Source organism: Artemia sp. Qi Xiang Cuo, chromosome 16, assembly GCF_049724085.1.
Source record: "Artemia sp. Qi Xiang Cuo chromosome 16, ASM4972408v1, whole genome shotgun sequence".
NCBI classification, from domain to species: domain Eukaryota; kingdom Metazoa; phylum Arthropoda; class Branchiopoda; order Anostraca; family Artemiidae; genus Artemia; species Artemia sp. Qi Xiang Cuo.
The window spans coordinates 49,540,044-49,563,288 of NC_142809.1; the positions used below are offsets into that span (position 1 = coordinate 49,540,044).

The following is a 23,245-nucleotide window of genomic DNA, read 5'->3' on the forward strand; positions in this document are numbered from 1 at the left end:
TATTTCAGTAGTGTTTTGTCGTGGTTTACCTTGTCACAGTTACATTCTATTTATTTTTCAAAGTTCATTTTGGATTTCTTTCGTTGAAATGCAACAGTTGGAATATTTCAGTAGCGTTTTGTCGTAGTTTACCTTGTCACAGTTACATTCTCTTGATTTTTCAAAGTTCATCTTGAATTTCTTTCATTGAAATGCAAGAGTGGGATTATTTCAGTAGTGTTTTGCCGTGGTTTACCATGTCACAGTTACATTCCCTTGATTTTTCAAAGTTCCTTTTGGATTTCTTTCATTGAAATGCAAGAGTTGGAATATTTTAGTAGTGTTTTGTTGTGGTTTACCTTGTCACACTTACATTCTCATGATTTTTCAAAGTTCATTTTGGATTTCTTTCATTGAAATGCAAGAGTTGGAATATTTCAGTAGTGTTTTGTCGTGGTTTACCTTGTCACACTTACATTCTATTGACTTTTCAAAGTTCATTTGAATTTCTTTCATTGAAATGCAAGAGTTGGAATATTTCAGTAGTGTTTTGTTGTGGTTTAGCTTGTCACACTTACATTTTCTTGATTTTTCAAAGTTCATTTTGAATTTCTTTCGTTGAAATGTAACAGTTGGAATATTTCAGTAGTGTTTGGTTGTGGTTTACCTTGTAACAGTTAAATTTTCTTGATTTTTCAAAGTTCATTTTGGATTTATATCGTTGAAATGCAAGAGTTGTATTATTTAAGTAGTGTTTTTTCGTGGTTTACCTTGTCACAGTTACATTCTCTTGATTTTTCAAAGTTCATTTTGGATTTCTTTCTTTGAAATGCAAGAGTTGGAATATTTCAGTAGTGTTTTGTCATGGTTTACCTTGTCACAGATACATTCTTTGATTTTTTAAAGTTCATTTTGAATTTCTTTCATTGAAATGCAAGAGTTCGAATATTTCAGTAGTGTTTTTTCGTGGTTTACCTTGTCAAAGATACATTCTCTTGATTTTTCAAAGTTCATTTTGAGTTTCTTTCATTGAAATGCAAGAGTTGGAATATTTCAGTAGTGTTTGGTTGTGGTTTCCCTTGTCACAGTTAAATTTTCTTGATTTTTCAAAGTTCATTTTGGATTTTTTTCGTTGAAAAGCAAGAGTTGGAATATTTCAGTAGCGTTTTGTCGTGGTTTACCTTGTCACAGTTACATTGTCTTGATTTTTCAAAGTTCGTTTTGAATTTCTTTCATTGAAATGCAAGAGTGGAATTATTTCAGTAGTGTTTTGTCTTGGTTTACCATGTCACAGTTACAATCCCTTGATTTTTCAAAGTTCCTTTTGGATTTCCTTCGTTGAAATGCAAGAGTTGGAATATTTCAGTAGTATTTTGTAATGGTTTACCTTGTCACAGTTACATTATCTTAATTTTTAAATGTTAATTTTGAATTTCTATCGTTGTAATGCAAGAGTTGGAATATTTCAGGAGTGTTTTGTTATGGTTTACCTTGTCACAGTTACATTCTCTTGATTTTCAAAGTTCATTTTGAATTTCTTTCATTGAAATGCAAGACTTGGAATATTTCAGTAGTGTTTTGTCAGGGTTTATCTTATCACAGTTACATTCTCTTGCTTTTTCAAAGATCATTTTGAATTTGTCTCGTTGAAATGCAAGAGTGGGATTGTTTCAGTAGTGTTTTGTTGCGAGTTACCTTGTCATAATTACATTTCATTTATTTTTCAAAATTCATTTTGAATTTCTTTAATTGAAATTCACGAATTTTAATATTTCAGTAGTGCTTGCTCGTGGTTTACATAGTTACAGTTACATTCTCTTGATTTTTCAAAGTTCAGTTTGGAATTCTTTCGTTGAAATTCAAGAGTTGGAATATTTCAGTAGTGTGTTGTCGTGGTTTACCATGTCACAGTTACATTCTCTTGATTTTTCAAAGTTCATTTTGAATTTCTTTCATTGAAATGCAAGAGTTGGAATATTTCAGTAGTGTGATGTCGTGGTTTACCATGTCACAGTTACATTCCCTTAATTTTTCAAAGTTCATTTTGAATTTCATTTGTTGAAATGCATTGGTTGTGGTTTACCTTGTCACAGTTACATTTTCTTGATTTTTCAAAGTTCATTTTGAATTTCTTTCATTGAAATGCAAGAGTTGGAATATTTCAGTAGTGTTTTGTCGTGGTTTACCTTGTCACAGTTACATTCTCTTGATTTTTTAAAGATCATTTTGGATTTCTTTCGTTGAAATTCAAGAGTTGGAATATTTCAGTAGTGTTTTGATGTGGTTTACAGTGTCACAGTTATATTCTCTTGATTTTTCAAAGTTCATTTTGAATTTCTTTCATTGAAATGCAAGAGTTGGAATATTTCAGTAGTGTTTTGTCGTGGTTTACCTTGTCACAGTTACATTCTCTTGATTTTTCAAAGATCATTTTGGATTTCTTTCGTTGAAATGCAAGAGTCGAAATATTTCAGTAGTGTTTTGATGTGGTTTACCTTATCACAGTTACATTCTCTTGATTTTCCAAAGTTCATTTTGAATTTCTTTCATTGAAATGCACGAGTTGGAATATTTCAGTAGTGTTTTGTCGTGGTTTACCTTGTCACAGTTACATTCCCTTGATTTTTCAAAGTTCATTTTCGATTTCCTTCGTTGAAATGCAAGAGTTGGAATATTTCAGTAGTGTTTTGTCATGGTTTACCTTGTCACAGTTACATTCTCTTAATTTTTCAAAGTTCATTTTGAATTTCTCTTGTTGAAAAGCAAGAGTTGGAATATTTCAGTAGTGTTTTGTTGTGGTTTACCTTGTCACAGTTACATTCTCATGATTTTTCAAACTTCATTTTGAATTTCTTTCGTTGAAATGCAAGAGTTGGAATATTTCAGTAGTGTTTTGTTGTGGTTTACCTTGTCACAGTTACATTTTCTTGATTTTTAAAAGTTCATTTCGGTTTTCTTTCGTTGAAATGCAAGAGTTTGAATATTTCAGTAGTGTTTTGTCGTGGTTTACCTTGTCACAGTTACATTCTATTGATTTTTCAAAGTTCATTTTGGATTTCTTTCATTGAAATGCAACAGTTGGAATATTTCAGAAGCGTTTTGTCGTGGTTTACCTTGTCACAGTTACATTCTCTTGATTTTTCAAAGTTCATCTTGAATTTCTTTCATTGAAATGCAAGAGTGGGATTATTTCAGTAGTGTTTTGTCATGGTTTACCATGTCACACTTACAATCTCTTGATTTTTCAAAGTTCATTTTGGATTTCTTTCATTGAAATGCAAGAGTTGGAATATTTTAGTAGTGTTTTGTTGTGGTTTACCTTGTCACACTTACATTCTCATGATTTTTCAAAGTTCATTTTGTATTTCTTTCATTGAAATGCAAGAGTTGGAATATTTCAGTAGTGTTTTGTCGTGGTTTACCTTGTCACACTTACATTCTATAGACTTTTCAAAGTTCATTTGGATTCCTTTTATTGAAATGCAAGAGTTGGAATATTTCAGTAGTGTTTTGTTGTGGTTTACCTTGTCACACTTACGTTTTCTTGATTTTTCAAAGTTCCTTTTGAATTTTTTTTATTGAAATGCAAGAGTTGGAATATTTCAGTAGTATTTTTTCTTGGTTTACCTTGTCACAGTTACATTCTCTTGATTTTTCAAAGTTCATTTTGTATTTATCTCGTCGAAATGCAAGAGTTGAATTATTTCAGTAGTATTTTGTCATGCTTTCCCGTGTCGAACTGACAATCACATGACTTTGCATAGTTCATTTTGGACGTATGTCGATTTAACGCACGAGTTGGAACAGTTCGGTTGTTTTTTGTAGCGGTCTGCCTGGCAGCAGATACGTTCTAAAGATTTTTCAAACTCAATTTTGAGATTATACCGTTATAATTCAATAGTGGGAATTATTAAATAGTGTTTTTTCGTGGTTTAACTTGTCACAGTTACATTCTCTTGATTTTTCAAAGTTCATTTTGAATTTATTTCATTGAAATGCAAGAGTTGGAATATTTCAGTAGTGTTTGGTTGTGGTTTACCTTGTCACAGCTACATTTTCTTGATTTTTCAAAGTTCATTTTGGATTTCTTTCGTTGAAAAGCAAGAGTTGGAATATTTCAGTAGCGTTTTGTCGTGGTTTACCTTGTCACAGTTACATTGTCTTGATTTTTCAAAGTTCATTTTGAATTTCTTTCATTGAAATGCAAGAGTGGAATTATTTCAGTAGTGTTTTGTCGTGGTTTACCATATCACAGTTACATTCACTTGATTTTTCAAAAGTTCCTTTTGGATTTCCTTCGTTGAAATGCAAGAGTTGGAATATCTCAGTAGTGTTTTGTCATGGTTTAACTTGTCACAGTTACATTCTCTTAATTTTTCAAAGTTCATTTTGGATTTCTATCGTTGAAATGTAAGAGTTGGAATATTTCAGGAGTGTTTTGTTATGGTTTACCTTGTCACAGTTACATTCTCTTGATTTTCAAAGTTCATTTTGAATTTCTTTCGTTGAAATGCAAGAGTTGGAATATTTCAGTAGTGTTTTGTTGTGGTTTACCTTGTCACTGTTACAATCTCTTGATTTTTCAAAGTTCATTTAGGTTTTCTTTCGTTAAAATGCAAGAGTTTGAATATTTCAGTAGTGTTTTGTCGTGGTTTACCTTGTCACAGTTACATTCTATTTATTTTTCAAAGTTCATTTTTGATTTTTTTCGTTGAAATGCAAGAGTTGGAATATTTCAGTAGTGTTTTGTCGTGGTTTACCTTGTCACAGTTACATTCTCTTGATTTTTCAAAGTTCATCTTGAATTTCTTTCATTGAAATGCAAGAGTGGGATTATTTCAGTAGTGTTTTGTCGTGGTTTACCTTGTCACACTTACAATCTCTTGATTTTTCAAAGTTCATTTTGTATTTCTTTCGTTGAAATGCAAGAGTTAGAATATTTTAGTAGTGTTTTGTTGTGGTTTACCTTGTCACACTTACAGTCTCATGATGTTTCAAAGTTCATTTCGGATTTCTTTCATTGAAATGCAAGAGATGGAGTATTTCAGTAGTGTTTTGTCGTGGTTTACCTTGTCACACTTACATTCTATTGACTTTTCAAAGTTCATTTGAATTTCTTTCATTGAAATGCAAGAGTTGGAATTTTTCAGTAGTGTTTTGTTGTGGTTTACCTTATCACACTTACATTTTCTTGATTTTTCAAAGTTCATTTTGAATTTCTTTCATTGAAATGCAAGAGTCGGAATATTTCAGTAGTGTTTTGTCGTGGTTTACCTTCTCACACTTACATTCTCTTGATTTTTCAAAGTTCATTTTGGATTTATCTCGTTGAAATGCAAGAGTTGAATTATTTCAGTAGTATTTTGTTGTGGTTTACCTTGTCATAGTTACATTCTCTTGATTTTTCAAAGTTCATTTTGGATTTCATTCGTTGAAATGCAGGAGTTGGAATATTTCAGTAGTGTTTTGTCATGGTTTACCTTGTCACAGTTACATTCTCTAGATTTTTTAAAGTTCATTTTGAATTTCTTTCTTTGAAAAGCAAGAGTTGGATTATTTCAGTAGTGTTTTTTCGTGGTTTACCTTGTCAAAGTTACATTCTCTTGATTTTTCAAAGTTCATTTTGATTTTCTTTCATTGAAATGCAAGAGTTGGAATATTTCAGTAGTGTTTGGTTGTGGTTTACCTTGTCACAGTTACATTTTCTTGATTTTTCAAAGTTCATTTTGGATTTCTTTCGTTGAAAAGCAAGAGTTGGAATATTTCAGTAGCGTTTTGTCGTGGTTTACCTTGTCACAGTTACATTGTCTTGATTTTTCAAAGTTCATTTTGAATTTCTTTCATTGAAATGCAAGAGTGGAATTATTTCAGTAGTGTTTTGTCGTGGTTTACCATGTCAAAGTTACATTCCCTTGATTTTTCAAAAGTTCCTTTTGGATTTCCTTCGTTGAAATGCAAGAGTTGGAATATTTCAGTAGTGTTTTGTCATGGTTTAACTTGTCACAGTTACATTCTCTTAATTTTTCAAAGTTCATTTTGAATTTCTATCGTTGTAATGCAAGAGTTGGAATATTTCAGTAGTGTTTTGTCGTGGTTTACCTCGTCACAGTTACATTCTCTTGGATTTTCAAAGTTCATTTGGATTTCTTTCGTTGAAATGCAAGAGTTGGAATATTTCAGTAGTGTTTGGTTGTGGTTTACCTTGTCACAGTTACATTCTCTTAATTTTTCAAAGTTCCTTTTGGATTTCTTTCATTGAAATGCAAGAGGTGGAATATTTCACTAGTGTTTTCTCGTGGTTTACCTTACCACACTTACATTCTCTTGATTTTTCAAAGTTCAATTTGAATTTCTTTCGTTGACATGCAAGAGTTGGAATATTTCAGTAGTGTTTTGCCGTGGTTTACTTTGTCAAAGTTACATTTTCTTTATTTTTCAAAATTCATTTTGAATTTCTTTCGTTGAAATGCAAGAGTAGGAATATTTCAGTAGTGTTTTGTCGCGGTTTACTTTGTCACAGTTACATTTTCTTGATTTTTCAAAGTTCATTGTGGATTTCTTTCGTTGAAATATATTTTGTTGTGTTTTACCTTGACACAGTAACATTTTCTTGATTTTTGTTAGGTTAGGTTAGGTTAGGCTAGATCAAGTTAAGTTAGGTTAAGTTAGGTTAGGTTAGCCTACTTACTCGCGCGTACGTAGGCTAACCTAACTTAACCTAAACTAACTTGATCTAGCCTAACCTAACCTAACAAAAATCAAGAAAATGTAACTGTGTCAAGGTAAAGCACAACAAAACATATTTCAACGAAAGAAATCCATAATGAACTTTGAAAAATCAAGAAAATGTAACTGTGACAAAGTAAACCACGACAAAACACTACTGAAATATTCCAACTCTTGCATTTCAACGAAAGAAATTCAAAATGAACTTTGAAAAATCAAAGAAATGTAACTGACAAAGTAAACCACGGCAAAACACTACTGAAATATTCCAACTCTTGCATTTCAACGAAAGAAATTTAAATTGAACTTTTAAAAATCAAGAGAATGTAAGTGTGGTAAGGTAAACCACGAGAAAACACTAGTGAAATATTCCAACTCTTGCATTTCAATGAAAGAAATCCAAAAGGAACTTTGAAAAATTAAGAGAATGTAACTGTGACAAGGTAAACCACAACCAAACACTACTGAAATATTCCAACTCTTGCATTTCAACGAAAGAAATCCAAATGAACTTTGAAAATCCAAGAGAATGTAACTGTGACAAGGTAAACCACGACAAAACACTACTGAAATAATCCAACTCTTGCATTTCAATGAAAGACACTCAAAATGAACTTTGAAAAATCAAGAGAATGTAACTGTGACAAGGTAAACCATGACAAAACACTAGTGAAATATTCCAACTCTTGCATTTCAAAGGAGGAAATTCAAAATGAACTTTGAAAAATCAAGAAAATGTAACTGTGACAAGGTAAACCACAACCAAACACTACTGAAATATTCCAACTCTTGCATTTCAATTAAAGAAATCCAAAATGAACTTTGAAAAATCAAGAGAATGTAACTTTGACAAGGTAAACCACGACAAAACAATACTGAAATATTCCAACTCTTGCTTTTCAACGAAAGAAATTAAAAATGAACTTTGAAAAATCAAGAGAATGTATCTGTGACAAGGTAAACCATGACAAAACACTACTGAAATATTCCAACTCTTGCTTTTCAACGAAAGAAATTCAAAGTGAACTTTGAAAAATTAAGAGAATGTAACTGTGACAGGGTAAACCACGATAAAACACTACTGAAATATTCCAACTCTTGCATTTCAACAAATGAAATCCAAAATGAACTTTGAAAAATCAAGAGAATGTAACTGTGATAAGGGAAACCATGACAAAACACTACTGAAATATTCCAACTCTTTGCTTTTCAATGAAAGAAATCCAAAATGAACTTTGAAAAATCCAGAGAATGTAACTATGAAAAGGTAAACCACGACAAAACACTACTAAAATATTCCAGCTCTTGCATTTCAATGAAAGATAACCAAAATGAACTTTGAAAAAACGTGAGAATGTAAGTGTAACAAAGTAAACCACAACAAAACACTACTGAAATATTCCAACTCTTGCATTTCAATGAAAGAAATCCAAAATGAACTTTGAAAAATCAAGGGAATGTAACTGTGACATGTTAAACCACGACAAATCTCTACTGAAATAATCCAATTCTTTCATTTCAAATAAAGAAACCCAAAATGAACTTTGAAAAATCACGCGAATGTAACTGTGACAAGGTAAACTACGACAAGACACAACTGAAATATTCCAACTCGTGTGTTTCAATGAAAGAAAACCGAAATGAACTTTGAAAAATCAAGAAAATGTAACTTTGAATAGGTAAACCACAACATAACACTACTGAAATATTCCAACTCTTGCATTTCAATGAAAGAAATTGAAAATGAACTTTTAAAAATCAAGAAAATATAACTGCGACAAGGTAAACCACGAAAAAACACTACTGAAATATTCCAACTCTTGCATTTCAATGAATGAAATTCAAAATGAACTTTGAAAAATCAAGAGAATGTAACTGTGACAAGGTAAACCACAACAAAACACTACTGAAATATTCCAACTCTTGCATTTCAACGAAAGAAGTTCAAAATGAACTTTGAAAAATTAAGAGAATGTAACTGTGACAAGGTAAACCATGACAAAACACTACTGAAATATTCCAACTCTTGCATTTCAACGAAGGAAATCCAAAAGAAACTTTGAAAAATCAAGGGAATATAACTGATATGGTAAACCACGACAAAATACTACTGAAATAATTCCACTCTTGCATTTCAATGAAAGAAATTCAAAATGAACTTTGAAAAATCAAGAGAATGTAACTGTGACAAGGTAAACCACGACAAAACGCTACTGAAATATTCCAACTCTTGCTTTTCAACGAAAGAAATCCAAAATGAACTTTGAAAAATCAAAAAAATGTAGCTGTGACGAGGTAAACCACAACCAAACACTACTGAAATATTCCAACTCTTGTATTTCAATGAAATAAACTCAAAATTAACTTTGAAAAATCAAGAGAATGTAACTTTGACAAGGTAAACCACGAAAAATACTACTGAAATAATCCAACTCTTGCATTTCAACGAAAGAAATCCAAAATGAACTTTAAAAAATCAAGAGAATGTAACTGTGATAAGCTAAACCACGATAAAATACTACTGAAATTATCCAACTCTTGCATTTCAACGAGAGAAATCCAAAATGAAATTTGAAAAATCAATAGAATGTAACTATGACAAGGTAAACCACAACAAAACACTAGTGAAATATTCCCACTCTTGCATTTCAAAGAAAGAAACCCAAAATGAATTTTTAAAAATCATGGGAATGTAGCTGTGACATGGTAAATCACAGCATAACACTACTGAAATATTCCAACTCTTGAATTTCAATGAAAGAAATTCGAATGAACTTTGAAAAGTCTATAGAATTTAAGTGTGACAAGGTAAACCACGACAAAACACTACTGAAATATTCCAACTCTTTCATTTCAAAGAAATAAACCCAAAATGAACCTTGAAAAATCATGAGAATGTAACTGTGACAAGCTAAACCACAACAAAACACTACTAAAATATTCCAACTCTTGCATTTCAATGAAAGAAATTCAAGATGAACTTTGAAAAATCAAGAGAATGTAACTGTGACAAGGTAAACCACGACAAATAGCTACTGAAATATTCCAACTGTTGCATTTCAACGAAAGAAATCCAAAATGAACTTTGAAAAATAAAGAGAATGTAACTGTGACAAGGTAAACCACGACAAAACACTACTGAAATATTCAAACTCTTGCATTTCAACGAAAGAAAACCGAAATGAACTTTTAAAATCAAGAAAATGTAACTGTGACAAGGTAAACCACAACAAAACACTAGTGAAATATTCCAACTCTTGCATTTCAACGAAGGAAATCCAAAATGAACTTTGAAAAATCAAGAAAATGTAAATATAACAAGGTAAACCACGACAAGACGCTACTGAAATATTCCAACTCTTGCATTTCAATAAAAGAACTTCAAATGAACTTTGAAAAATCAAGAAAATGTAACTCTGACAAGGTAAACCACGACAAAACACTACTGAAATATTCCAGCTCTTGCATTTCAACGAAAGAAATTCAAAATGAATTTTGAAAAATTAAGAGAATGTAACTGTGACAAGGTAAACCATGACAAAACACTACTGAAATATTCCAACTCTTGCATTTCAACGTGATAAATCCAAAATGAACTTTGAAAAATCAAGAGAATGTAACTGTGACAAGGTAAACCATGACAAAACACTACTGAAATATTCCAACTCTTGCATTTCAATGAAAGAAATCCAAAATGAACTTTGAAAAATCAAGAGAATGTAACTATGATAAGGTAAACCAACAACAAAACACTACTTAAATATTCCAGCTCTTGCATTTCAACGATAAAAATTCAAAATGAATTTGAAAAATCAAGAGAATGTAACTGTGATAAGGTAAACCACACCAAAAAACTACTGCAATATTCCAACTCTTGCATTTCAACGAAGGAAATCGAAAATGAACTTTGAAAAATCAAGGGAATGTAACTGTGACATGGTAAACCACGACAAAACACTAGTGAAATAATCCCACTCTTGCATTTCAATAAAAGAAATTCAAAATGTACTTTGAAAAATCAAGAGAATGTAACTGTGATAAGGTAAACCACAACAAAACACTACTGAAATATTCCAACTCTTGCATTTCAGCGAAAGAAATCCAAAATGAACTTTGAAAAATCAAGAGAATGTAACTTTGACAAGGTAAACCACGACAAAAAAATACTGAAATATTCCAACTCTTGCATTTCAATGAAAGAAAACCGAAATGAACTTTGAAAAATCAAGAAAATGTAACTGTGACAAGGTAAACCACGAAAAAACACTATTGAAATAATCCAACTCTTGCATTTCAACGAAAGAAATTCAAAATGAACTTTGAAAAATCAAGAGAATGTAACTTTGACAAGGTAAACCATGACAAAACACTACTGAAATAATCCAACTCTTGCATTTCAATGAAAGAAAATCAAAATGAACTTTGAAAAATCAAGAGAATGTAACTGTGACAAGGTAAACCACATCGAAACACTACTGAAATATTGCAACTCTTGCATTTCAATGAAAGAAATTCAAAATGAAGTTTGAAAAATCATGAAAATGTAACTGTGACAAGGTAAACCACAACAAAACACTACAGAAATATTCCAACTCTTGCTTTTCAACCTAAGAAATTCAAAATGAACTTTGAAAAATCAAGAGAATGTAACTGTGACAAGGTAAACCATGACAAAACACTACTGCAATATTCCAACTCTTGCATTTCAACGAAGGAAATCGAAAATGAACTTTGAAAAATCAAGGGAATGTAACTGTGACAAGGTAAACCACGACAAAACACTACTGAAATATTCCAACTCGTGCATTTCAATGAAAGAAATTCAAAATGAACTTTGGAAAATCAAGAGAATGTAACTGTGATAAGGTAAACCACATCAAAACACTACTGAAATATTCCGACTCTTGCATTTCAACGAAAGAAATTCAAAATGAACTTTGAAAAATCAAGTGAGTGTAAGTGTGACAAGGTAAACCATAACTAAAAACTACTTAAATAATCAAACTCTTGCATTTCAATGAAAGAAATTCAAAATGACCTTTGAAAAATCAAGAGAATGTAACTGTGACACTGTAAACCATAACAAACCACTAATGAAATAATCTCACTTTCGCATTTCAACTAAAGAAATCGAAGATGAATTATAAAAAATCAAGAGAATGTAGGTGTGACGAGGTAAGCCATGGCAAAACACTACTGAAATATTCCAACTCTTGCATTTCAAAAAAAGAAATTCGAAAAGAACTTTGAAAAATAAAGAGAATGTAAGTTTGACAAGGTAAACCACAACCAATGCTTTTCAACAATGAAATTCAAAATGAACTTTGAAAAATTAAGGGAATGTAACTGTGACATGGTAAACCACGACATCTCACTACTGAAATATTCCAACTCTTGCATTTCAATGAAAGAAATTCAAAATGAACTTTGAAAAATCAAGAGAATGTAACTGTGACATGGTAAACCACGACAACACACTACTGCAATATTCCAACTCTTGCATTTTATTAAAATAATTCCAAAATGAATTTTGAAAAATCATGAAAATGTAACTGTAACTAGGTAAACCACAAGAAAGAACTACTGAATATTCAAACTCATTAATTTAAATGAAAGAAGTTCACAATGAACTTTGAAAAATCAAGAGACTGCAACTGTGACACTGTAACCCACAACAAAACACTACTGAAATAATCCAACTCTTGCATTTCAACGAAAGAAATCCAAATGATCTTTGAAAAATCAAGAGAATGTAACTGTGACAAGGTAAACCACAAGAAAACACTACTGAAATATTCCAACTCTTGCATTTCAATGAAAGAAATTCAAATGAACTTTGAAAAATCAAGAGAATGTAACTGTGACAAGGTAAACCACAACAAAACATTACTGAAATATTCCAACTCTTGCATTTCAATGAAAGAAATCCAAAATGAACTTTGAAAAATCAAGAGAATTTAATTTTGACAAGGTAAACCACGACAAAACACTACTGAAATCTACCAACTCTTGCATTTCAAAGAAAGAAATTCGAAATTAACTTTTAAAAATCAAGAGAATATAACTCTGACAAGGTAAACCACAACAAAACACTACTGACATATTTCAACTCTTGTATTTCAATGAAAGAAATTCAAAATGAAGTTTGAAAAATCAAGAAAATGTAACTGTAACAAGGTAAACAACGACAAAACACTACTGAAATATTCCAACTCTTGCATTTCAACGAAAAAAATTCAAAATGAACTTTGAGAAATCAGGCCTTTGGGGCGCCGGGGGCCCTTTGGGGGGGGGGGCGGGGGTCCTTGGGAGGGGGGGCGGGGGGAGGGGGCCCTTCTGTGTCTCAATGCACAAAAAAATATTAAAAAATGGTGGAGGAGGGGAAGGGGAGGAGGGGGAGGAGAGGGAGGGGCCCTTTGGGGGCCAAGGGGAGGGGCCCTTTGGGGCCCGGGGGTCCTTTGGGGGTCTGGGGGACCCTTGAGGGCCAGGTGGTCCTTTGGGAGCCCGGTGGACTTTTGAGGATCGGGGGCTTCCTTCGGGGATGGGGTGGGGTATGAGGACCCTTCGGGGTCGGGGTGGGGTATGAGAACCCTTTGGGGTAGGGGTAGGGGACCTCACGACACTGTTCAAATGGAATTTGTGTATTATAACGACCACAGAGTTTCACCCTCAAATCCTCTTCTAAAATCTCTTCAAAATCATCTTTTAAAATGTCTCTAACTGTTTTGCCCAAATAATTCCCTAAAATGTCTAAAACAGTTTCGCCCAAATAACCCCTAAACGTAATTTCAGCGTGTTCCTTTGTTTTTGGCATCTCTGCGCTGTCACATTTCAAATTACTAAGAAACCTGATTCCCGCACTAAAACAATTCATCGCTAAGATCAAAACATCCGCTCGGAAACAATTCTCTTGGTAGAACTCCAAAGACATTAATATAGACATTCGCTCGGAAACAATTCTCTTTGGAAACAACAAATTAATTCCCCTTTCGTGTCAAATCAATCAATCATGACATCAGCTGTCACGTGTGATCTAAACTGTGCTCCGGAAACAATTCTGGTCAAACTCCAAAGACATTAATTAACTTGACGTCATCTGTCAGACATTAATTAACTTCCCCTGAAACAATTTGATTAATGACTGACAGCACAGGTGTTCCATGCCATTGACCTCAATAACCACGTGTTCTCCCTAATGACTCTATGCCCAAATATGGACTCCCCGTGGGACCTCCTGAGGCATCTCTACTAAATACATCCATTGCCCTCCATCTGAGGAGGTATCGAAACTCGTTAGCCTTTGCAATCAACTCGCCAAAGTAAAGTTCAACAGTACTACCTTGTACGCGGTACAACCCGCCAGGAATACTTGAAAGACAAGTTTCACCCGACTTTTTGTTGTCAAATGGAATGGCCTCTTGGCAGAGTTAATCCCGGAAAATCTGTTTCTTGAGACGTTCAGGAGAATGTATAATGAAGTAAAAAGCGAGGTAATTACCAGGACTAGCGCATATCATCATTTGTGGAGTCGTGAAGGCTGTAATAGAAAAAAAAATAACAAAATTATGTAAGTTGTGTGTCATGTAGGTTTTGTTTTATTCTTCAGGTTCAGTCATTCTGCTTTTTCTTTATTATACTCCCTTTGCCACTGTTTTTACAACGGGTCATAAAAACAGTTTAATTCTAATGTCCTGGTCATCGACTCGGCCACAATGACTTGTGATAAGCCCTCTCCACGCTGGTCTTTTGATTTGGTGTCCAGTCAGATACGATAATTTTTTCGAATTTAGGATGCGAAAATTTTTGGTCACGCGAGTTTAGGCTTAATGCCCTAGGTATTGAGAATAAAATGAGAATCAAGCAGTTGCGTCCGGAGGTTTTAGAGGTCTAAGTATGATTTTCGTAAATAATTTCGGAGACCGCACTGCCTTTCCATGACGATAAATAAAAATTCAAATAGGGATAAAATCCTTTTAATAGACAGTGTTTCACAAACAGTGATAGAAATTCACAAAACATACCAGATATTTCGGTTATCTGCATATGTGACAGAAATATCTGGTATTTTTTGTGAATTTCTATCACTGTTTGTGAAACACTGTCTATTAAAAGAATTTTATCCCTATTTGAACTTTTATTTATCGGTATGATTTTCAGAATTTGAAAGTTTTGGATGGGAGGCTTCAACAGAAGTAGGGCCAAAAATTACTAGCTTTCATTCTAATGAGCAATCTTTCGAACAAAACTTTAGTATTTTAAAAATCTCTTTTCTTTTACATAATATAACAATTGCATTCTGTAGAGGAACTTTAATTGATTATACATGGATTTCGCACCTCATGGTTAATTTCTTGTCTATTGTTGCATTTCCTAGACTGTGTGGTCAGCTTCTGTGACTAGAAGTCCATCTTAAACAGATTTCCTCGTTCTTAGGATGAAAACATCCAATCATATGGGTTTAAAGTAGGCGTATTATCAGAGATGGCGCTTAGAGCGTTTGCCTTTGAAATATCATTATTTTTTTTCCAATCCAATTTGTCTGTTTTTGCTTATTTGACTGGCCCCCCCCCCCTTATCCCCCCCCTCTAAGAAACAGGTTCCCGCTTGCTTGCCTAGTTTGTACCTTATTCTCTTTTTTTCCAATTTTTAAATAGGTGAACCAGTTATTTCTTAAAAAAAAAAATAATGAATTTTAGTGCCAATTTATGTATGAAAATATGGTTTATAGTTTGATTGTTTATATGCCGGGAGTTGTGGTTTGTGCTCCGGGTCTTGGTTCGTTGGTTAGATTGATTTATGTATGTATGCACGTGTGTGTATATTTCAAAGCTGGCAAAGCCGTATACAAAACTGACACAAATAAGCATAATAAATAAGCAGATTCAAATAATAAAATGAAACTATTTTCGAATCTTTAAACCCTTTAAAATACAATTGTCTATTGCCATTATATACCTAGGAGACATTGATTTTAGGATTCCAGTAGCAGCTCATCATTTCCACCATAAACAAATCTCTCCTTAGATTTTCCAAGTCATTACATCTAAAAAGAAAATGTCCCAATTCATCCTCCAAAATACCTCGAAGTGGACAAACTCTTAATCTATTTGGAAAATTAATATTCCTCCAGTTTTTGTAAAGTGGTAGACAATTAGCTCGTATCTGAATCCAAAATCTAATATATTTGATTGGTAAATTTGAAAAAATAAACTAGTCGAAGCACTTGTGCCAGCACCCCAATGTTGTATATCTTGGTCTTATAACCTAGCCATATATAGATAAAATTTGCTGTTAAGTTTGTATCTTCCTCAAAATGACCAAAATATAACAATAACAGAAACGTCAATATTCAAAGTCATGGAGAAACCAAAGTATAATCACCTACTGAACAAGTACTGAAAAAACTCTCCACAATTGACCCCACGTACCTCAGTACCTCTAAATGCAAATGTTGTACTACTGAATCGCTCCAGCCAAAGTACTTTGCTCCCAGCCAATAAATTATCCCGGCCAATCACCCCAGTCAATAGAGCGTGATTCAGGTGACGAGTTACCCGGAAATTTGTATTGAATTGTGTAACTAAGGGTCTTAAAAATAATCTAAGGGTCTGTGTAAATTGTGTAACAAAGGGTCACTTTTTTGTGTGGAGAGGATAGGTTTTGTTAGTACTTGTTCAGTAGATGATTATACTTTGGGAGAAACAGAGTTCCCTTGAAAAAAAAAAATCGCATGACCGAAAACATTTTGTTATTTTTGCTGGCGTAAAATTACATAGAGGAACTAATCAAGTTATACTTCAGACTGTTTAGGGTCTAGAAATTTTTGCATGGGGATTCCACGTCACTCTGCATCACTATCATTATTTCAAGTGGTGAAAAAAACTCAAGTCAAGTAATATAAAACTAATCTCGTAACCCCTATCAGTTGCAAAAAAAAAACTTCAAATATTGTCGTTTGAACTTATATATATATATATATATATATATATATATATATATATATATATATATATATATATATATATATATATATATATATATACCAAAGTAAAAAAGTATGTCAGTGGCACCAGTTTGTAAAAAAATTTCAGGGGGGGGGATTGAGGATTTTTTTGTTTGAATGAAAATACAAAAATGAGGTATATTTCAAAATCTGGGGGGAGAGGCATTTGTTTTTTCTTTTTTCGTCAATTTTTTAATCAAAATAGTAAAATAATACGTTTCAAAATCTCTGAGGGGGGAATTGCTCCTCCCTGAATTGAAACCTGAATTTTAGGAGTGGTAATATCAGGGGATTTATTTCCTAGAGGGGTTGGAGAGCTGCAAAGTACGTTTTATGCTAATATCTCTAGGGATGCATTTTCTCGCCATACAGTATGGAGTGACATTTTGTTCTAAACTGGGAAAAATTGACAACGTGGTATTCATACGTTGTCATTCCTTATGGCATTGCTAATAACCGTCTATAGTTAAGTTATATCTTTATTTACAAATTGGTCTTTACTCCAACCCCCAGGAAATTATTTATCAAAACTTAATTCAAGTAATTCCACGTTTTTATATAATAATACTTTATTCTCGTTTTTCACTTGATTCATTATAAACTTCTTCATTGTTCACTATAACTGTGTTCACGTTATATCACGTGTTCGGTAGCCTGTGGTCTAAAAATTGTGACAATTAACAATCCATAACTTTGATTTCGTATCGGTAATCCTTTTCTATCTTACTCTTTTTTCAAGTGATCTGAATTTTAAATCCATCTCTATGATGGACAATTTTGATTTTGCGCAGCGTCTTTTATGATATCCTTTTTTTGTTTCAACTGGGCAAACTGTCTGATATCTGAACCATATCAAGTATCAAAAATCTGTATTTCATTTAAACGACTGGGACCTTATAATTTTGTACCATGTTCTTTTTTTTATCATTCTTCTTTTCGATCGGACTGAACAAACAATCTGAAATCTACAACCAATCAGAACAATTGAAACTTTGTCCCCTCTTTCCCTTTCGAATGAACTTCTGGCCATCCTTACAAACCATTAAATTGTGATTGTGGTTAGAGGCCTGCTAGATATGTGATGTTTACTAATTGCTTATGTTTGCTTGTTTTTGTGTAGTGAAGTCTGAATCGCCTGAGCCCCTGTCGATATCACCCCTTCCACCTTCCGTGCAACAGACAACACAGCAGCAACAAAAAGTTCATATAGACCCAAATGCTAATCAATATACACCTGGCAAAATAATAAATAATCAGCAGAAGTTCACCGTTGGAAATGTACCGCCTGATCAGAATGAATCTCCATATTCAGCTCGTCAGTATTCAAGCTCTACCACAGTTTACTCATCACAGCCTACCAATGAAGGTAAGTTTATTTTTAAACGTCCTTATTTAACTTTGTTTGTTTAGAGCTGTATTTCCAAAAGTTTGGCACGCGTACCACATGGGCACGAGAAGAGTTTGCTGGGGGTACGCGTTGCACCGGAGTTTGGTAAGAATATGCACTAAAAGGTGCTTAGGTACTAATTGTACCATTTTCAACATCAGGTAACGTTCGACAATAAGTCAACAAAGAGGGACTGGTTATTGGACACGGAACCAAAGAGTGTGGGTAACTCATAAGAGCGAGAATTGGCGCTAGTGTTGATAAAGAAAATGCCCTCAATGTCATCTAGCATTTGGCGACACTGGACATTATTTTTGCTCTAATATTAAGAATAATTAATATAAATTGTGTAGTTGGTAAATTTAGTATAGTAGTAAGTGTCTGATCTCAGCTCCTGACAGAAAAACGATTAAAAAGCACAGAAAATTGTCAAGAGTCGCCAAACGCTAGATGGCGTCGATGTTTTTTTTGCCCCACTTTCCATTCCAATAAGTTACTCATATACTTTGCGTGGAACTACATTTCAGATGAAATTAACAACCAGAGAATCAATGACGCTCTGTCGTCACAGCACAAACAATTTCATCTTTCTAATTAATCCAAATCAATGTTATTCAAAATATAACTTTTATATATATTGTATTATCAATAATTTTAGTGTTCTCTTATTAGCATTTTGTGTATGTATAAAAAAATAGCAACTACATTTTTATCGTTGTGATGAGAATGAATCAATTTTTGTGAGGAAGGGTGCTCTGCATGATGAAAGTTATAAAAGGGGACACACACATGGCAAAAGTTTGGAAGCTAAGTCTTTTATGACTTCTGTGGCTTATGCCATTTATGTACGCATAAAATGGATTTAGTGAGTGGGGGGGGGGGGGCCAGACTACAAAAGATTAGAAAGATTAGACACAATCAATACATTTACAATAAAGAAACAATTCAACATAGTCTCCCCTGTAAGGCTCTATGTCCAGGAAAAAAACAGTAGAGAAACAAAAATGAAACAATACATAAAAAAAAACATTTTTAACATAATGCATCCACACCTTCAAGAGACACGCACACACACAAATCCAATTATCCGCCTCAAAAATCCCCAATATCCCAACTTAGGCAGGGATATTGGCAGGGATAGGAGATGCAATCTACTCATATAATTGGTTATTTCGGAAACTTCCAGCCAATCAAGAAAAGTCGTTCTTCTAGGGATAAAATATCCCTAGAAGCTCAACAAACTGGGAATTTATCTGATTCGCCGGTAACACAAAAAAGTTCTTGTATAAAATAAAAATTGCATATCAAATAATAAAAAAAATGTCAAGAAATTTCCGAGAAAAAGAATCAAAAACAGAAAAAGTGAAATCACATAAAAGGAGGAAAATATCGATGCATAGAAGAAAGAAAAGAAATGAATCACATTTCAAACCCGAAATTCATACAGAAAAAAAAAACAACCCGAAATAACAGAAATCCAAAATAGATACAGTGAGCACGGGAACGTATTTTGTTATCACTGACCCATCTCTTGTCTAAAATTTTGACCTTGATCCGACCAAGCATTCCACGGACCCAACTTGTCCTTAGCCATATTGAGGATATCTGTGGGATGCTTTGCCAGAGACTCTGCAACGAAAGTTTCACTAAGTAGCTGGTTTAAGCCTTGAAGACATTACTAGCAAAGTCTTTGCCCGATCTTTAACAATAGCCGTAGCAACCCTTGGAGGAGATTGAGAAGGATCTACCGCAACATAATATAGTCTCTGAAAAACCGAGTTTAATGAGAAATAAATCAAATCGCAAATTGTCGGGGTTTTAAGGGAGGCAGTAAATTAAATTAATAATATAAATAAAATAATATAAAATAATAATATAAATAAAATAATTTTAAATAATAATATAAATAATAATATAAAATTAATAAATAAAAATAAATAAAATTAGAAATTCACCTGAAGGACTTGAAAATAAAACGCAAAGAAAAAAATCAATCAAAAGTGTATGAACAATTCACAAGTGCATTGAACAGTAAATTAAAAGTACAAAAAAAAGAGTTTTTATTATGGTATGTTTTTATAGCCCCTATTTGAGAAATAATTTTAGAGTTGTCTAAAATTGTTTAGTAAATGCTAGAATTGTTTTCTAAAAAATATATGCATTTCAGTGAAACAATATTAAATAGCTAATTTAAAAAGGGTTAATAAAAGTATTAAAATAAAAATAAAATAATATTGGCTCGAAATTAACTAATTAAGTATATTATAATGTACTAGAGATTAAATATAATATAACTGAATTTCAAAATAATGTATATTTATTTGTTCTACAGATCTTGTTGAGTATTTTTGGGAAGATGTAGGGACTGGGAAGTCTCGAGCACAACCCAATGCTTTCTTTCACGGGGGTAAGGAAAGAAACGGCATGCATTATGCTCTGTTCTGTCCTGGTAGTATATTTTACACTTGATTAATTAACAGCACATTATTGTAATTTACTTACTGAATAACTTATTTTGCATGTTTTTAGGTTTATTCACGCAGGGGTATTTGTAAACGTCATGCTTATGCATATAATGAACGCTTATGTAGATTCGAGTGACTCAGATGCCAAATATATTAGATCAATTTAAAAAAAAGTGTTCAGTTTGCGTGCGTGCTAGTGTGCCTTGTTTAGTCTATTTATTTCATTTGTTTATTTTTTTTTACTATTTATTATTATTATTTTTTGTTCATTTTTGTTTGTGTATTACTTATTTGTTTATTTATTTATGTGTGTCTTTTTATTTTTGGTATTGAGTTAGTCAAATTGGCATAACATTAATTTATTGTACAGCACCGTCCTCAAGGCCGTATCCAGGGGGGGGGGGTTACCCAGTTTGAACCCCCCCCCCCAGAAATTTTTGACCGAGTCGAAAATTAGTAAAACCTAGGTAAAAATCAGTAAAATTAGTCGAAAACTGAGTCAAAATTAGTAAACCCCCCCCCCCCCGAAAAAGTCAAAAATTAGTAAAAAAAAACCGAAAAAAAATCCTGGATCCGCTCTGACCGTCCTTTACGTTTTTTTTTTTTTTTTTTTTTTTTTTTTTTTTTTTTTTAGCATTTCTACTTTGCCTGGCGCTTTAGCCATGTGTCGTGCTTGCCACCTAGTGTAATGGGTTACAATTCTGATTCACTTAGAGTAAATTATTTGCATCTAATTTGTTTTTTCATTAATTAATTGATGATTTGCTGGGTATTTATTTTTTTAAACAAAAAAACATATTAATACACCTAAAGAACTGATTAAAAGACATTTTGGATCTTATCATTGTACGAGGCTATTGACGCCACATTTATGCGTGTATTTCGTAAATTTTTGTCAACTCAAAAATCACGAAGGTATTCAGTTTTCGAATGACGATTTTCACTCTATAGACAGCGCCATTTTAAGGCAATTTCCTCCGGAATTTTTTCCCAAGGCATTTTGGGCATTCCAAGTAAGCTAGCTGTAATCAATTGAGTACTGCATTTCTTTATTATTATTATTTGTTGTTTAGCTATTTATTTATTTATTTTGGGAGGGGGAAGGCGTAAGTATGGATGGTAGTGAGTGTGTAAGTGGGTTTTTTTTAAAGGGTGATATTTACCCATACAAGTTTAAACTTTGGATTTGTCGTTAATTTGTTTATTTAATAAAACTCTGTCTCTGTTAAAAAAATGAATTTATTATATATTTTTTTTGTAAATAATGTGCAATTATCAGTTGAATACGATAATTTCCTATAGAGCAAAAAAATCGAATTTTTAAAGGTTAATCTTGGTTATTACCACAGTACGATGCTATCAATGTAGCATGTATCTGATTTAGGCGAAAATTTTCTCTCGGTCAACAGCGCCATTCAAAGTGACCACTTTCGCCAATATAATATACCTTTCTTCCCTTACCCTTGAGGAAAGGAGAACAATATTTTGCTTACGTTTCAGTAGTCTTTCGTTTTCACCATTTTCCCCCACCTGCGTATACCTTTCTTCCCTCAATCTGCTTCAACAACAATCCCATTTTTACCTCAATAACATTTTCCAGTCAGCATAAAGCTTATGGGTCATTTAGACCGAACCAAGAAAATCTTAGTATATACCAAGGTACCACTTTGCGCAGACCTCCGTACCAAACAGTTTTTTCTGTTAATTTTGCAGGGTCATTACACTCTTTGCCAGGGAATAACGCAATTTCAAAAGTTCAGCGTAACTTCAAAGTTCAGTGTCCTTTTTTAGTGTTAAACCAGAAAACCGATGACTCTTTTTACCCGCCAATTATTTTTGTATATAATCAGATTACAAATTTGAGTCTCCATCAGTTTTGAATAGCTTATATTCGAGATAGCATTACAGTCGTTTTTTGTAAAAACCATTTACATAGAAAAATGGATAAGCAATTTTTGGTGAGTAAAAAATATTCTCATTATTATATTAAAAAGAAATTATCTTGTCATTAAGTTAGAGAAGAAATTCTTTCCTTACACTAGAACTAAGGGTACTTATCTACTTAGAAGCCTGTTGTTTTTAGGAGCTGAAAAAACTTCTAATTCTCTTATAGGTTGAAATTTACGGTGTGATTTCTTATCGAGATCAATGGGTGTTTTAGATGTTTTTTTGAAAAAAGTGCTTAGCTTTCGATCGGCAATTTGGGATTAGAATAAAATGTTGATTTTTTCATGTATTGATTGTTACAAAAGTTTCCTTTTTTATCAAGATCAATGACCCTTTTTTTTTAGGGGTGTTTTTGAAAATACTTCCAGGCCAGTCTGCAAAAAAAAAAAAAAAAAATGTCATTAAGTTAAGGAATAAATTATTTACCTAAACTGTTTTTGGTTACCTATTTTAAAAATGTATTTATTGTTAAAAAAGCTTCCTTTTTTTATCAAGATCAGTGGCTTTTTTTTTATGAATGTTTTTGAAAATACTTACAGGCCCGGTTGCATTTACGGTGTGATTTTTTATAAAGATCAGTGGCCTTTTTAGGGAATGTTTTTGAAAAAGTGCTTATCTTTCGATCAGTAATTTGGTATTATAAAAAAATTATTATTCTTTTAATTTATTAATTTTTACAAAAGCTTCTTTTTTTTTAAAGTGTGATTTTTTTTTTTATCAAGATATGTGTTTTTTTTT

The 23,245-nt window shown here is 32.6% G+C and overlaps 1 protein-coding gene across 2 annotated transcripts in view; it reads left to right on the forward strand.

Moving 5' to 3' along the window:
* The window catches only part of Lasp (LIM and SH3 domain protein Lasp), a 166,280-nt gene that overhangs the window by 105,734 nt on the left and 37,301 nt on the right, over positions 1-23,245 (forward strand). For both annotated transcript variants that reach the window (XM_089102537.1, XM_089102538.1), the window contains exon 6: positions 17,829-18,074. In XM_089102537.1, the coding sequence (XP_088958663.1) occupies positions 17,829-18,074 (246 nt within the window). The remainder of the gene's footprint in view (positions 1-17,828; positions 18,075-23,245) is intronic.